The 17,796-nt window shown below is 40.5% G+C and overlaps 1 protein-coding gene across 1 annotated transcript in view; it reads right to left on the bottom strand.

Moving 5' to 3' along the window:
• Window positions 1-17,796, bottom strand: part of LOC114657881 (meckelin-like) — a 148,598-nt gene that overhangs the window by 23,865 nt on the left and 106,937 nt on the right. The window contains exons 18-20 of the mRNA XM_028809827.2: window positions 9,605-9,700; window positions 8,191-8,284; window positions 2,602-2,732 (exon numbers count right to left, since the gene is read on the bottom strand). Of these exons, the coding sequence (XP_028665660.1) occupies window positions 2,602-2,732; window positions 8,191-8,284; window positions 9,605-9,700 (321 nt within the window). The remainder of the gene's footprint in view (window positions 1-2,601; window positions 2,733-8,190; window positions 8,285-9,604; window positions 9,701-17,796) is intronic.

The raw sequence follows: 17,796 nt of genomic DNA, 5'->3' as shown, positions 1-17,796 counted from the left end.
TGCATTAAGTGGAATTTAGAATGTAAGCATGTTTGGCCTTTAGTCAAGTCACCTTGGTGTTCAATATCACTTGAACTTTCAATAAATGCCCTGCGGTGGGCTGGCGCTCTGCCCAGGAATTTGTTCCTGCCTTGCACCCTGTTTCTGGCTTGGATTGGCTCCAGCAGACCCCCGTGACCCTGTATTGGGATATAGTGGGTTGGAAAATAACTGACTGACTGACTGACTGACTTTCAATAAATATTTTATGGAAAAAAGGTTGGGCAAAAATACACAAAACTTGATGGTTTTCATTTCATCCAAAATATAGTGCACAAATTAATGTAAAATAGTCAACTTGTGAATTTCAGGTTGTTGAATTTTAAACCAAATGCAAAAGATGTCCATGATGTCCATGAACCCACTTAATCCAGTCTTCCATGGTCTTGTTCCTGTCTTCCACTGCACTCTGAGTTCTGACTTGGTTCCCCTTCACACTGTATATTCATCCATTTATTTATTATCCTAATTCCTTATTCCAATATAAGATTTCTGCTTATACCAGCAACATTTTGTTCAAGGCAGGAAGCAATCTTGAAGAGGGCATCAATCCATCATAGGACATACTCACACACATATCCACACCTACTCATAATTTGGAGACACCAATTCAGATAAAGCTGAAGTCTCTGGATTATGATAATGACAGAAAAAAATGCAGACAAAGGGAAGACCACAGCTTGAACTCTGTGAGGCACAAACATTAACCAGTGTGCCACACTGCTATTTCCTTTCTAACAGCGATTCACAACTTCACGCCGAAAGTACAGCTAAGGTTTTTATTTCGCTCCGTTTCATAGGTCAGTGTCAGTTCTTACTTTTTAGTTAGCTACTTCTCTGCTCTAATTTGGCATTCAGAACATTTTTGTTAGTATAATATTTACATTTAGCTTTAAATGCTTTATCTTTTTCACCATTTTCTTTTAATGTCACCTTTTTCTGTGGAGTCTGCTCACGTAAATGAATCCTGGTACTGACAGTTATGTGAAGAGCAGAACAGACACAGGTACAAATGACACTGAATGTTAAAGGGGAGTAGCTGCTTCAGTATTATCTTAATTTGTGTGCTAATTAATAAGTAAAGACTTAACTCAGTGCTTCCCAAGTTCAGTCATACGGACCCCTGTAACTGTATGTGCACACCCCTACCAATTCCTTCTTTTAATGCCTCAATCTGGAATTTTTTTTTCTTTGAATGCTCAGGTTATTTAAGCCCGTTCTTATTAAGTAGCATAAAAGTAACTGTGAAGCGTCCCATGTCAGTTGCACCTGCGTCTGCACTGCTTGTCACTATTTGTCAGTTGTAAGTGTTGCAGTGGATGGACAGGAATTCCAGCCATGTTGGTTGTTGGTACTTTTTCTGGTTGCGAGGCCGTAATGGAAAGACAGAAGGAGGTTGCTTCCCAGGGCCATGTCTTCCCCCTATTGTACACAAGGTGGCAGCATTCCTCTGGTTGAAGACCCATTTGTAACACCTCAGGGCATATTAGAAGCTGTAGTCCTGAGAGGCAACTCTGTTGGGGTACTTGGGTGCCACCAAGGGGAGCTGCAGGGGAACACTGTCCCTACCTTGGATGTAATTAAGGAAACAACTCCAAAGACGAATGTGAATTAAAAACAATACAGTAAAAAAAATCTATGTGTACCAAGCTATAGCAAAAAATTCTAATTTTTGAATTTATTTTACATGTAAATGTCATACTAACAATTTTTTCTGAATTCCAAATAAGGGAGGAAAAAAGCTTAGCTAGTTAAACAATTACGATAGATCAATTTGAAATAAGACTAACCCATTTATTTTGTTAAACTAGTTGGATTGAATGCCCGCAACTACAGTGGTTCCCCAGGACTGAAATGGAGAGTCTGTGTCTCATAGACTAGTTTCCAAATTCAGTCCTGGGGAAACACTGCGGCTCTGGGTTTTTGTTCAAACCAAATAATAAAACCACTAAAAAAATCAAGCTATATATTTATATTGAACATGTTTCCTTATATTACCATACTACAGAAAATATGTGACTTGGTACTACTAAACACAATTCCCTTGTCAGAAGTGAATAACTTTTCACACATTGTCACTAAAGCTTATTTTTCAATTGCAACCAGCCTGACCACAGAAGACATACCTCATAAATGCTGCAACAAAGATTTAAAGATAATTAAATGTTTAATCAATAATTTAATGGACATTAAACTGTGAAGGCCAAACATAAATGTCTAAAAAGTAGCGCCAAGCTGTGCATTGCATGCTTCAGTTACAAAATGCACAGAGAGAAGATGTGAATATATTCTTTGGCATACCTATGAGCAGCTGTTGGCATGATTCTCTTTAAATTAGGGCATAGCGCCACCTAATGACAATATTTAATTACTGCCCACTCTATATTAGGCTGAAAAGGAATAAACAGATTTAAAAAAAAAGTAAACTGGTAAATGAGTGCTGTATAAGTACTGTATATGAATTAGCAGTACCACGGTTACTTTTGCATTTTTAGTATATGTTACTTTAATGGACCATACGTGGTAGTGTTTAACACTCTGCTCAATGTGAGAACTTTTTACCTCCAGTAAAAGCAGGGCTACGAAAAGTTGTATTATAGGTTTGATTTTCCTAGTTGTCTGAATTTCATTCCACTCATTAGCCACAAAAAATGTTCTCCAGGCACTCACTGCAAGTCCTTGGCTTTGGTTTCCTGTGGGAATATACAGAAGAATTAGAATAATAATCACCTAACCCTAGCAAAGGCACACATTGGCATTATAATCATTTATCTAACAGGGCCTTGTCCAAAGCAAACAGTGTTGAGATAGCATAAGAAAGAAGGCTAACTGAAGATCATCTTACTGACCAATTAACTATGACTGTCATTTACAACGTGGCATTTCACAATATAGCACTGTAATCCCAGTTTAAGCAAGACTAGTGGGGAAGAACCTATGGTGGTAAATCAAAGGTGAATGGACTAATAAATAAAATTAGGCAAGTATGCAGAGAATGATTGCAGCCCACATCAAGTGCTATATAATAATGTCAGATGGCCTGATAAGTCTCTAACCCTTCCAAAACTGACATTTAAAAGTTACCATAATGAATACAGAGTTGTATTGTGTAAAAGAATATCGCAGGTGCAGCAGAAATCCAAAAGCAGAAAACGCAACAAATGCGAGATGAACTGAAATACAAATATTTACCAGGAGGTCTAAGACAGGAGGACAGGGAAAACTGAGAGGAAAAGGAGAAGGAACTCCTGATTGTTCAGTGCTTTCTGTTCTTTCAGTAGAGGGACAGAGGTAGTTGAATAAGGAGGAGCCCGTGAAGGTCAGCAGAGTCACAAAGAGGTCCACCACACTTCAGTTCAGGTCACACGTTGACAGAATAATGTAAAAGTGAGCTGACACCTGAAAGAGTCAGTTCTCTTCTACAGTAATTGAGACACACGTAGGAAATCAGTCATGTCAGGGTCAGGGGTTAAGACCAAAGAGGAACCCTAATCCTGACCCTTAGGGAAGGAACCTTCTCATTGTTGGATAGGACTAAGCTTTTTAATTCTTTATCTTAAGTGTGTTTGGACTTGTCAGATGAAAGGAGGCCAACTCTGGTAAAAGGTTACAAAATTGCCTGTGATAAATAGTTCCCTTTCATTTGCTTTATGAAATAAATGCATCCAGTTGCTTAGGAATGGAGAATACTCCAGTCACAACAGATAGAGACGGTGGGGGGGTTACTGATTTAAGAGAGGCCTAACTTGACTCCCTTATAAACATGCACCTTTTGAGGACTCATTGGTACGTAACACAAGCAAAGCTTTTGTTAACGGCATGTTAAACAGCAGTAGATGGCTAAAAATACACCAAATCAAACTCACAAAGCCCCTAAAGTGACGTTAGTGATTTGCCTTATCAAGACCAGTCAAAGCATTTGTTATATAGCAGTAACATACTAACATACACTTGTAGGAAGGCTTTTTTTTTTTAAATGTGATATATTAAACAAAATATAATGAGCACTAAACACCACCTATCCTAAGTGATGCTGTTTTAAGTGAGACGTCCTGGTCTTACAGTGTGAGCAATATTCTAAATTGCAGCCAATAAAACTGAATGTTCCTCATTCTGGGCTGAAGGGTGGACCAATAGTCAGAGAGCTGACATCACAAATCTCACTTATCTTACTGTGTCAAACATGAGGAATGCTGAACAAGTCATAACAAGTCTCTTTTCAACTTATTGGTAAACAGCAAAACCTTCCTGTTAGGCACACCGCACAGTTGGGTGATGAGTAAGCTGAATAGAGCTAATTTATATTGGCGTCTCTGTTTGCAAAGCCTCTGATACGGTAAGGTAGTCTAGACACCCTGGAGACTGTCACCTAGTATTGACATTTGTGTTACCCTGAGGAAACAGGTTACTGTCCTCCACCTTTTGTTTATTATATGGTAACATGACCTTTAAACATCCATCCATTTTCCAAATCCACTCATCCTCAGCAGGATCGCAATGGAGCTGGAGCCTGTCCTAGCACCACGAGCAACCCCAGGGCATGGCGCCAGTCCAGCCCAGGGTGAACCGACTCACACACACGCACACACACTTGGGCCAATTTAACATACATATCTTTGGGTTTTGAATCCTGGAGTTTGCATGTTCTCCCCATGTCCATGTGGTCTTCCTCCAACAGTTCAAAGACATCTTTTTGTTGTTGTGCAGCAGCACTGCCACTGTGCCACCATGTTAAATCCATTGCTGCTTAGCCATTTTATGATGATTGTGCTCCAATTGTGAACATCTACCCCACATACACACCTCAATTTACTTAGTAAGCATACATGAAGACATCGACGTTTGGCTGAATACGGTTTTGGCAGTTTTCCCCCACATTGCTTTTCACCTCTATCTCCATTTTCTCACTGACCCTGAACATCTTATTGCTTAGTATGGCAGGGTAACATACTTTTGGATATCGCTATATCATTAGCCTTCCTGCTTCATACCTTCTGCAGATGTAAATTAGCAATCCCATAAAGAAAGCCAATCCAATAGGGTACGATCTCTCCAAGGAGGCAAATCAGAAAGAAGAAGGCATCACTTTTTTGATGAACTACAGAGGCACATTATTCCAACAATAGTCAATTTGCCAAAAAGTGTGGCACCTTTGGCCAACCAAAATTAAGTTATATCTTCATCTTTTCAGACATTATGCAAATAGCACAGAGCAGTAATCACACGTGCTGATTTTGGATGCTCCTGCATGTTTTTCTTGGTGTATTTATGTATGAAGAGGACAGCCACAGCTGTGCTGGAAATCAGTTGTCTTATTCTAGTAACATCTTTTTCGATAGTGCCTACTTCTGCATGTCTGGAGGGCCTTTTACTGCCACAGTTGCATATGAAGTGGTACAAGTGGCACTGTGGGCTGCACCTTTATGTAGTACATAAAGTATTTAATTTAGATACAGTTGAGCACTGAGGGTTGTAACAAAGGTGCTATATAGACGCCTGACCCGACACAGATGGACACAGAGGCACATAATAAACCAATGGACTTTTATTTTTCTTCACCCGTGGGCGCACATCTTCCCCCTGGCCCACCGGCAATACACAGTCCCACAAAGCACAATTACCACACAACACTCTTCTCTTCCTTTACCACCACTCCTCCTCAAGCTTTGTCTCCATCCTCCCAACTCTGGCTCCTCGAGTGGTGGTGGCTGGCCCTTTTTATATCCCACCCGGAAGCGTTCCAGGTGCTTGACCACCTGACCCTAATTGCCCTTCCAGGTGGGGCTGAAGATACATCCAGCTGGGCTGCTGACTCCATGCAGCTCCCCCAGCAGCCATCTGAGCCCCCAACCAGGCTGCGGAGGACTCCATCTCCCATGGAGCCATGCGCTAGGTTGGGGAGTCATCGTCCACCAGGGAGGCTGCCACCAAGCGTCCCGGGGGAGGTATTGAACTGTCCATGGCTGCTCCCCCAGAACAGATACAGCAGGGGTGTTCCTGCCGGGCATGGGACCCGGCTGTCCATTACAGGGTCAAATGGGCAGTTTTCCATGCAAGTGTTTGGTTGTACAATTTTGACTAGAAGAGTTCCGTATCCATAGTCTTAATAAAGGAGGAAGTGGTGGTGGTGAGGCATATCTTCTTCTTTCGGCTGCTCCCATTAGGGGTTGCCACAGTGGATTATCTTCTTACATATCTTTCTGTCGTCTGCATCTTGTTCCGTTACACCCATCACCTGCATGTCCTCTCTCACCACATCCATAAACCTTCTCTTAGGCCTTCCTCTTTTCCTCTTCCCTGGCAGCTCTATCCTTAGCATCCTTCTCCCAATATACCCAACATCTCTCCTCTGCACATGTCCAAACCAACGCAATCTCGCCTCTCTGACTTTATCTCCCAACCATCCAACTTGAGCTGACCCTCTAATGTACTCATTTCTAATCCTATCCATCCTCGTCACACCCAGTGCGAATCTTAACATCTTTAACTCTGCCACTTCCAGCTCTGTCTCCTGCTTTCTGGTCAGTGCCACCGTCTCCAACCCATATAACATAGCTGGTCTCCTGTCCTGTAGACCTTCCCTTTCACTCTTGCTAATACCTGTCTGTCACAAATTACTTCTGACACTCTTCTCCACCCATTCCACCCTGCCTGCACTCTCTTTTTCACTTCTCTTCCACAATCCCCATTACTCTGTACTGTTGATCCCAAGTATTTAAACTCATCCACCTTCGCCAACTCTATTCCTTGCGTCCTCACCATTCCACTGACCTTCCTCTCATTTACACACATGTATTCTGTCTTGTTCCTACTGACCTTCATTCCTCTCCTCTCTAGAGCATATCTCCACCTCTCCAGGGTCTCCTCAACCTGCTCCCTACTATCGCTACAGATCACAATGTCATCAGCAAACATCATAGTCCATGGGGACTCTTGTCTAATCTCGTTTGTCAACCTGTCCATCACCATTGCAAATAAGAAAGGGTTTAGAGCTGATCCCACATCCATGTTGAATGCATCCATTACTCCTACTGCAGACCTCACAAGGCATATATCTCTAAGAAAATGCAATAATCTCCACCAACAAAATACATTAAAATCAGAGATAATATAAAATGTATGCTCCTCATAGAAAAGACTTTTATAAAATCAATTCTCTGAACTCACTTAGCAAGACTTAGGAGAGTCAGTATTGATTCTAGCAGCATTATGGGCAAGGCAAAAACTAGTTCTTGTTTATCACAGGGCACAGACTGGCATCACCTTAACCCGCACATCATCTGGAGAGTGGGAGCAAACTCAAATACCTGCAGAAAATGTGCAGGACATTAGGAGAACATGCAAACTCTATACAGGCAGCCCCTGGGCACAAATACAAACCCGTTCTCCTGGAGATGTGAGGCAGAAGAATCAACCACTTACCTCCATGCTATATGCATTAAAAAAATGACAAACAAGAGGGGAGCTTTTAGTCCATCAAGTGTCTTTGTTTAACTAATAGCTACACTGTCTCAATTTGCCATTTTCTTGCAGGACTTGCTTCAATCATACTACAAAAAAGACATAACAGAGAATATGATCCAAATGCATCTCTGATCTTCAGTGTCTGAATCTGAGCGGCTCAGGGAAGTGATCAAGCTGGTGGGTACCTAAAGCAGGTCATCAAAATTCTTAAAGGTGGGTGCCATCAGAGCAATTTCATTTAAATAGTGGAACAGGAGGAACCTCGTGGAAATGAGGGGAAAGTGCAATTAGGGTGGAAGCCAGGAATCACTTGTAGGTTCTGTGACTCTTGAACTATCAAGTTGAACAGGAAACCTTAACAACTTTTAAAAAGCTTCTGGATGGGATTTTAGGACAACTTAGTTATTAACTAACTGAAAGAGTGCAATGGACTGAGCAACATCCCACATTTGTCAAGCTTTATATGTTCTTAGGAGCCTATTACTCTGCTTGACATGATTTTGATAAGACATATTTTTCTTATATTTTTCTTATTTGAACAAATAAGGAACTCCGTACATAGAATCATTTTATATTTTCTCTACAGTTTTCCCTGTTTTCTACAAAGACTGCATAAGTGGTTCAGTTATACTGTAAATGAAGAAACAGTAACTTGTCCTTAATATGTCTTTTTTTACAGAAGCCTACCTGAGCTGGACTTGCTGTTCACCGGCTTCTCCCAGTCGATGAGAAAGATGGAAATTGTCACCTGGACCACCAACATGTGAAGCAGTTCCAGGGCCTGAAAAAACAAAAGGGCTAAGTAACAGCATCTCAATTTCACTTCTTAAAACGTCAAACTGTTGCTATGATGAAAAAATCAAAAGGTAATATAATAAACAACACAATCATAAAACAGGCATCCAGCACAAGACCACACTCAGCAGCACTACTATGCTTGCCTGCCTTTTCATTTTGCTGACCATTAATAATGATTAAAAATGATTGGTGATTTACTGATGATTTAAAAATCAATGCAGGGATATAATCACTATATTTAAAAACAACTGGTTTTATGTCAATTTAAATTGTTCTTCACCATCATTATGCTCAAAAGAACCGATGATCAATAACCCATTAACTTCAACTAAAAGTGTGGCAGTTATAAAATTTTAATCAGTTTTCCCTAGAAGTTATTGACAAGCTAGCTATTGAATAAATTTAGCGTCGCTTCTTCTATATAAACTGAGCCTCATCTGGTGTTGGTTCATACAGATATTGCTGGGATGGGCTCTGCTTGTCTGTGGGCCATTAAGCTTGAATTAAGTGTGTTTTTGAAAACAGTTCTTCTGTCAAGTCTATTCATCAAATTAATTTTCAAAAATATCAGTAATCTAAGTTTAGGATCATGGGGGGATGATGATCATCCTAGCAACAGTTTACAATGATTAATCCAACCCTGGAAGAGTGCCAGTCCACAGAAGGGCACATATTGGTGGAGTGGTGGCTCTGAAGCTAAGGATCTGCGCTGGTATCCAGAAGGTTGCCGGTTCGAATCCCTGTCACTACCAAAAGAGATCCTACTCTGCTGGGCCCTTGAGTAAGACTCTTAACCATCAATTGCTCCAGGGGTGCTGTACAATGGCTGACCCTGTGCTCTGACCCCAAGGGGTATGTGAAATCTAACAAATTCCTGATACAAGAAATTGTATAAGGTGAAATAAAGAACAAAAAAAAATATTCTATTTCCAAAAATATGCAATGTTTGTATTAAATAGTTAACTGCAGTGTCTTGTTCTGTCTTTTTTTAATAAGGGGCTTCTTTTCTTTTTTTTACATATGACTTTACCCACGTTCAACATAAAATAATTAGAGTAATAAAACATAGGGAATTGAAGGGATGATGCTTTCTGAAGAAAGAAAACAACCCCACTAATAAATTAAAGTTTATAAACATAATTGGGATTCTTTCCTTAAGCTAAGATGCTTACATTAAAAAAAAATTGCTACTTAAATTGACAGAAAAAAACAAAATGTGCAAAATATGCATTACAGAAGTGTGTGTTTCCTTACACGTTCATTTCTCTTTATAGTTTGCAAAGCTGCTTTGAGAATGGTTTACCTTAAATGCAAATGCCAACGACAGGTATATGATAAAAGCAACTTCCACAGTTCCACCAGGAGAGGGCAGTGCAACTGCAACTGTAGACTGCTGACCCTGAAGCACAAAAGACAGAAAGGCAAATTATATTTGACAGACTCTGTCTCCTGTCATTCCATGGAGCATTGTGGTTACCATGATACACATACAATGGATTCTGGAAAAAAATGATAACCATAGATAACATTTTTATTTAGGAGCGTGTCCAGACATTTTAGCTAGAAACACAAGACAAAATTAATTGAAATAATATGAGTGTCTTACTTTTGTTTAGATAGATAGATAGAGATAGATAGATACTTTATTAATCCCAAGGGGAAATTCACATACTCCAGCAGCAGCATACTGATAAAGAAAATATTAAAATAAAGAGTGATAACAATGCAGGTATACAGACAGACAATAACTTTGAATGATGTTAACGTTTACCCCCCCGGGTGGTATTGAAGAGTCGCATAGTGTGGGGGAGGAATGATTAGTTTATGATGTGGTAATCATGCTTTTCACTCAAAGTGGAGCTCATCTTTATAATAAAAATGGTTGAGTACCTGATACAGTGTATGACATTTAGGCACTAATGTCTAATTATGAATGACCTGCGCAGATCACTATAGCACATTTATATAATATAAACATTCTCAACCCCATTTAATTCAATTTAGGGTCCTGGGGGAATAGAGCCTATCCCAGCAGCACTGGTCACAAGGCAAGAAACAGCCTAGAACAGAGAATCATTAGCACAAAAAGAGACAAGTATTATATCTCATTAAGCACTGGTATTGTAAGTGTAAAACTGAAAAAGGCTGCAAATAATTGCATTCTGTTCTTATTACACAGCCTCCCAGCTTTTTTGTACAGCATACTGTGTATATATGAACATTTATTGTTCATATTCTCTAGAAAGTGACTTGAGGAGGACTGGGACTGCAGGCAAGACAAGCTACTACAGGACATCAGGCCCTGGCACAACATGCACAGGAAAAGGCAACAAATGCTGGCATGCCAGTACAACAGCATGGGAACCCTCAAGGGACATTAAGGCCTGCATTTGCATTTGAGCCAAGTGCCCTGAACATGTGTTAGGTAGGAGCACTGGCTGTCAGTTTGAATGGTACTCCCTGATTTAATTCTGTTATGGATATGCTCCGTCTCACTTAGTTTTATAATTCAGTTTAAAATTCTCCTTTCCTGGTTAATTTTGGAACTCCAAAAGATCTTTCATCAAACATTTTGACACTCATTTAAGATAGGTCTGAGGCAGGGGTGTAATTTAATGTTTCTCAGTTTACCTCCCACTTCCCTTTCCTTTCCTTTAAAATGAAACCCACTTCCATACATTTTGCTGTGTAATCTCTTATACCCGCAAGGTTTGGTTGCGAGTTCAGAGGCATTTAGGTTCCTGCCTGGCTTGGGACTCCCACTCTTACTTTTTTTATGATGAGGCCTTTAGAATCAGTGGCCACAGTGTAAGGCCATCTGACCTTATCATCGTACTCATCTTTACAGACTTACAGTATGATACCATACATAAGCACTACACTTTGCTATAAGCTATATATCTATGTTAGTCTGTCTTGATGTATTTTTTGTTACTTATGCATTGCTATTCTTACCTAATAAAAATTTTTTTTCTTGTGACAGTCTGTAAATTACTTTGAGCTGCATTCTGTGTATGAGAATGTTCTCTGGAAATAAATGTTGTTTTTCCTCTTGCGGTTGTCATCACCTCACCCCCCCATGGGATTGTAAAAGCAGTGGGTGGCATTTTTAACAAGATAGTTCTCCTCCAGTTCCACTCATTACATTCAAAGTTTTCTAACCCCTCTACTTCTCTCTTTTTCTACCTAAAGCTCAGGTCAGTCCTAAGGAACTGTGGTGTGCATTTATCTTCATCTCTCTCTCATCGCTCACTGCATGAAATGTTTTGTTCTAAAAGAAACATATCCACATACTCTGTTCTATTCTCATTTAAACATCCTCCTGTCCTCTTTCTATTTATTTAATCTGGTCCCTCAACATTCTCTCTGCAGCCCTGTTAGAACACTCTAGACGAGAACAGGCCATTCAGCCCAACAAAGCTCGCCAGTCCTATCCACTTATTTCTTCTAAAAAAACATCAAGTCAAGTTTTGAAAGTCCCCAATGTCTTACTGTCTATTACACTACTTGGTTGCTTATTCCAAGTGTCTATCATTCTTTGTGTAAAGAAAAACTTCCTAATGTTTGTGCGAAATTTACCCTTAACAAGTTTCCAACTGTGTCCCCATGTTCTTGATGAACTCATTTTAAAATAACAGTCTCGATCCACTGTACTAATTCTCTTCATAATTTTAAACACTTCAATCATGTCACCTCTTAATCTTCTTTTGCTTAAACTGTATAAGCTCAGCTCTTTTAATCTTTCCTCATAATTCAACCCCTGTAGCCCTGGAATCAGCTTAGTCGCTCTTCTCTGGACCTTTTCTAGTGCTGCAATGTCTTTTTTGTAGTCTGGAGACCAAAACTGAGGCCTCACCAGTGCATTATAAAGCTTGAGCAGAACCTTCTTGGACTGTACTATATAACCTAACACTCTGTTTTCCTTCTTAATGGCTTCTGAACACTGTCGGGAAGTCGATAGCTTAGAGTCCACTATGACTCCTAAATCCTTCTCATAAGGTGTACTCTCGATTTTCAGACCGCCCATTGAGCATTCAAACCTAACATTTTTACTTCCTATGTATAATACTTTACATTTACTGACATTATATTTCATCTGCCACAAATCTGCATGCTGTCCAAGTCCTTCTGTAATGATATAACGGATTCCAAATTATCTGCTAATCCACCTATCTTGATATCATCTGAAACTTAACCAGCTTGTTACTTACAGTGGTGTGAAAAACTATTTGCCCCCTTCCTGATTTCTTATTCTTTTGCATGTTTGTCACACAAAATGTTTCTGATCATCAAACACATTTAACCATTAGTCAAATATAACACAAGTAAACACAAAATGCAGTTTGTAAATGGTGGTTTTTATTATTTAGGGAGAAAAAAAATCCAAATCTACATGACCCTGTGTGAAAAAGTAATTGCCCCCTGAACCTAATAACTGGTTGGGCCACCCTTAGCAGCAATAACTGCAATCAAGCGTTTGCGATAACTTGCAATGAGTCTTTTACAGCGCTCTGGAGGAATTTTGGCCCACTCATCTTTGCAAAATTGTTGTAATTCAGCTTTATTTGAGGGTTTTCTAGCATGAACCGCCTTTTTAAGGTCATGCCATAGCATCTCAATTGGATTCAGGTCAGGACTTTGACTAGGCCACTCCAAAGTCTTCATTTTGTTTTTCTTCAGCCATTCAGAGGTGGATTTGCTGGTGTGTTTTGGGTCATTGTCCTGTTGCAGCACCCAAGATCGCTTCAGCTTGAGTTGACGAACAGATGGCCGGACATTCTCCTTCAGGATTTTTTGGTAGACAGTAGAATTCATGGTTCCATCTATCACAGCAAGCCTTCCAGGTCCTGAAGCAGCAAAACAACCCCAGACCATCACACTACCACCACCATATTTTACTGTTGGTATGATGTTCTTTTTCTGAAATGCTGTGTTCCTTTTACGCCAGATGTAACGGGACATTTGCCTTCCAAAAAGTTCAACTTTTGACTCATCAGTCCACAAGGTATTTTCCCAAAAGTCTTGGCAATCATTGAGATGTTTCTTAGCAAAATTGAGACGAGCCCTAATGTTCTTTTTGCTTAACAGTGGTTTGCGTCTTGGAAATCTGCCATGCAGGCCGTTTTTGCCCAGTCTCTTTCTTATGGTGGAGTCGTGAACACTGACCTTAATTGAGGCAAGTGAGGCCTGCAGTTCTTTAGACGTTATCCTGGGGTCTTTTGTGACCTCTCGGATGAGTCGTCTCTGCGCTCTTGGGATAATTTTGGTCGGCCGGCCACTCCTGGGAAGGTTCACCACTGTTCCATGTTTTTGCCATTTGTGGATAATGGCTCTCACTGTGGTTCTCTGGAGTCCCAAAGCTTTAGAAATGGCTTTATAACCTTTACCAGACTGATAGATCTCAATTACTTCTGTTCTCATTTGTTCCTGAATTTCTTTGGATCTTGGCATGATGTCTAGCTTTTGAGGTGCTTTTGGTCTACTTCTCTGTGTCAGGCAGCTCCTATTTAAATGATTTCTTGATTGAAACAGGTGTGGCAGTAATCAGGCCTGGGGGTGGCTACGGAAATTGAACTCAGGTGTGATACACCACAGTTAGGTTATTTTTTAACAAGGGGGCAATTACTTTTTAACACAGGGCCATGTAGGTTTGGATTTTTTTTCTCCCTAAATAATAAAAACCATCATTTAAAAACTGCATTTTATGTTTACTTGTGTTATATTTGACTAATGGTTAAATGTGTTTGATGATCAGAAACATTTTGTGTGACAAACATGCAAAAGAATAAGAAATCAGGAAGGGGGCAAATAGTTTTTCACACCACTGTATATCCATCCATCCATCCATTATTCAACCCGCTATAATCTAACTACAGGGTCACGGGGGTCTGCTGGAGCCAATCCCAGGCAACACAGGAAACAAACCCCGGGCAGGGCACCAGCCCACCGCAGGGCACGCAGACACACACCACAAAGCCAGTCGCCAAAGCACCTAACCTGTATGTCTTTGGACTGTGGGAGGAAACTGGAGTACCTGGAGGAAACTCACGCAGACATGGGGAGAACATGCAAACTCCACGCAAGGAGGACCTGGGAAGTGAACCTGGGTCTCCTAACTGCGAGGCAGCAGTGCTACCCATTGCGCCACCATGCCGCCCTTGTTACTTATATTTCTAAATATCTAAATCATTTATATACATTAAAAATAGCAGCGGCCCTAGCACTGACCCCTGTGGAACACCACTCTTAACATCGGCCATTTATGAAGAGGTTCCTCGCACCATCACCCTCTGCTTCCTGTGTCTGAGCCAATTCTGCAGCCATCTAAAAACATCACCCTGAACTCCCACTTCTTTTAATTTGATGCCCAACCTCTCATGTGGCACCTTATCAAATGCTTTTTGAAAGTCCAGATAAATAATATCATATGCTCCACTTTGATTGTATCCTTTTGTTGCCTCCTCGTAGAATTCCAGCATGTTAGTAAAACACGACCTCCCTCTTCTGAACCCATGCTGACTGTTCAGAATAACTTCTGTCCTTGCCAGGTGTTGCTCAATCTTATCCTTAATAATTCCTTCCATTAATTTTCCTGTGATGCATGTTAAGCTTACTGGCCTATAGTTGTTTGGATCTGCCCTGTTACCCTTTTTATAAAATGGGATAATATTTGCCGTTTTCCAGTCCTTCGGAACCTCTCCAGTGCGCAGTGACTTCCTAAAAATATGTGTCAAGGGTTTATATATGTACTTGCTAGCCTCCTTAAGAACTCGAGGGTAAATATTATCTGGTCCTGGTGATTTGTTTGATTTCAGCTTATTTAATCTGAGCAGCATTTCTCACATCTCTACAATTTCCAAATCCCTCAGTACCTCCTTAGTAGTCCCTGTTACCTCTGGGAGGTTATCCACTTGGTCACTTGTAAACACCTCAGAAAAATGTAAGTTTAGGGCATCCGCTATTTCATTGTCTGTATCTTTTAATTCGCCTTTACTATTTCTGATGCATTTCACCTCCTCCTTGACTGTTCTTTTACTAATAAAATACTGAAATAATCTCTTAGGTTCTACTCTCGCCTTATCTGCTATATTCCTCTCCAACTGTCTGTTAGCCTCCCTGATATCCTTCTTAATGGTTGCCCTCATGTTCTCATACGCTCTACGATTCACTTTGCAGTCATTAGTCTTAAATGCCTTATAAAGCAGTTTTTTCCTTTGCAAGTTCTTTTTTAAATTTTTATTAATCCATCATGGAGTTTTTTTAATTTCATATTAATTCCAAATTTAGGTTTGTATCTGTCCTGCATTACATGTAAAACATTTTTAAACCTTTTCCACTGCTCCTCGACTGTCTCTACACTTAAAAGCTTATCCCAGTGTATCTTACTTAGACATTGTCGCATCTGCTCAAAATTAGATCTACCAAAGTTCAACTTAACAATTTTAGTCTTTGGATCTGCACTCTTACAAAATACTGAGAATTATATTATATTATGGTCACTTGACCCTATTAGTTCAATCACTTCTACGCCCTCAATTCTATCTTGATTATTACAAAATACTAAATCCAGACAGGCTTCATCCTGTGTTGGTGCTTTAACATGCTGTGTTAAAAAACAGTCACCGATTACTTCTAAAAACTCCTGCTCTTGTGCTCCTCCATCTGCAAGGTTATCCCAGTTAATATTTGGATAATTAAAGTCTTAATGACTACAGTATAATATCTCCCTGTAAACTTGCCTTTTTGATATTACTAAAAAGATGTGTGTTGAAAATACTGTCTGAATTGGGCGGTCTATAACACACTTCTAAAATAAGATCTCTTCCCTAATATTTTCCAGGTGAAGCCACATGTCCGCAATAAGATGGGGCTCATCATCCAACTGAAGAGGACTTACATTTAAATTCTGGCATAAACAGCAACCCCACCTCCTTTTCTGTTCTGTCTATCCTTCCTAAAAATGTGTATCCCTCTATGTTACACTCATCCCCATCTTTGTTATTTAGCCAGGTGTCTGTTATTGCTATAATATCATAATTATGCACTGCTACATATAACTCCAACTCACTTACCTTATTTTTGATACTTCTAGCATTAAGGCAAGCTATTTTTAATGTGTTACTCCTTCTACATTTAAATGTTTGCTTAGAATTTACATTACTATGCATTTTTATTTCTACACCATTGTTTGTTCCTCCATGTATAGATCTAAACCTGGCCTGCCCCCCCATTCCTTAGTTTAAACAATCCTCGACTAGCCTACACATACGCCTTCCCAATACATTGGTGCCCCTCCAGTTCAGATGTAACCCGTCATGGCGGAACAGGTCCCATCTGTTCTAAAAGGAGTCCCAATGCCCCATAAACTATACCCTTCTACCCTGCACCAAGATTTGAGCCACGCGTTAAGCCTTCTAATCTCCTCAGTCTTACCTGGACTGGCGCGTGGCACAGGCTGAACTTCGGAGAAGACTACCTTGTCAGTTCTGCTCCTCAGCTTGGCAGCTAACTCTTTGAATTTGGATCACAGACTACCCTCATGTATGTCATTTGTTCCATCCATCCATTATCCAACCCGCTATGTCCTAACTACAGGGTCACAGGGGTCTGCTGGAGCAAATCCCAGCCAACACAGGGCACAAGGCAGGAAACAAACCCTGGGCAGGGCGCCAGCACACCGCAGGTCATTTGTTCCAACATGGACAATGACAACTGGATCCACCCCTGCTATGGCCAAGAGCATATCCATCCTTCCAGGGAGGTCTCCCACCTGTGCTCCCAGAAGGCAACACACCATGTGAGACTCTCTCTCTGGAGCACACCTGCGCTTCAATCCCCCTAATGATTGAGTCCCCAACTATTACTACCTCTCGCTTTTTGGGAACTGGTTTTGAGGTGGCCCGTTGGGGCTCTTCATCTCAGCCTACCACCTCAGAATTATCAGAGACACCGTCCAGCTCTGCAAGGACATGATAACGGCTTGACACTTCTAATTCTGGTGTTGATGCCCCCGGACAGTGTGCACCCCTTACCTTATGCCTTGTGACTGTGACCCACCTGTTGTCTTGGAATAAAATCTTTAAGAATCTCTCTCTCTGGCCCCTATAAATCCAAACCAACAATACAAATGTGTACCCTCTCTATATCTTACTCCAGTAAGGTGTTTTGCCTAGGGACTTGCCTTTAGCCCTTTGCTTAACTTGTGCTCTCTTAATATCACTGGTATCTTTATCCATATGTTCTGGGACTGTCCCCTTGTTACCTTCTTCTGGTCCGTTGTCTCCTACAGTCCTGTTTCTATGATCCTGTCTTCAAATGTTCCTCTTCCACCAATGGTTTTCTTTTCTTATATCTATCTGTATATCTCTTTCATTTGCACACTATAGCCTTTCTCCTTATGCACCACTGAGCAGCAAAAGTGGCTTTAGCATCTCAATGGACATGTCCTGACTCTCCTCTGCCTAATTCTAATTTTACAATATCATGCTTTTTGGA

The sequence above is a fragment of the Erpetoichthys calabaricus genome, chromosome 9 (genome assembly GCF_900747795.2).
Source record: "Erpetoichthys calabaricus chromosome 9, fErpCal1.3, whole genome shotgun sequence".
In the NCBI taxonomy this organism is placed as follows: domain Eukaryota; kingdom Metazoa; phylum Chordata; class Cladistia; order Polypteriformes; family Polypteridae; genus Erpetoichthys; species Erpetoichthys calabaricus.
Note: the sequence above shows the minus strand (reverse complement) of the source record. Positions and strands in the feature narration are given on the sequence as shown.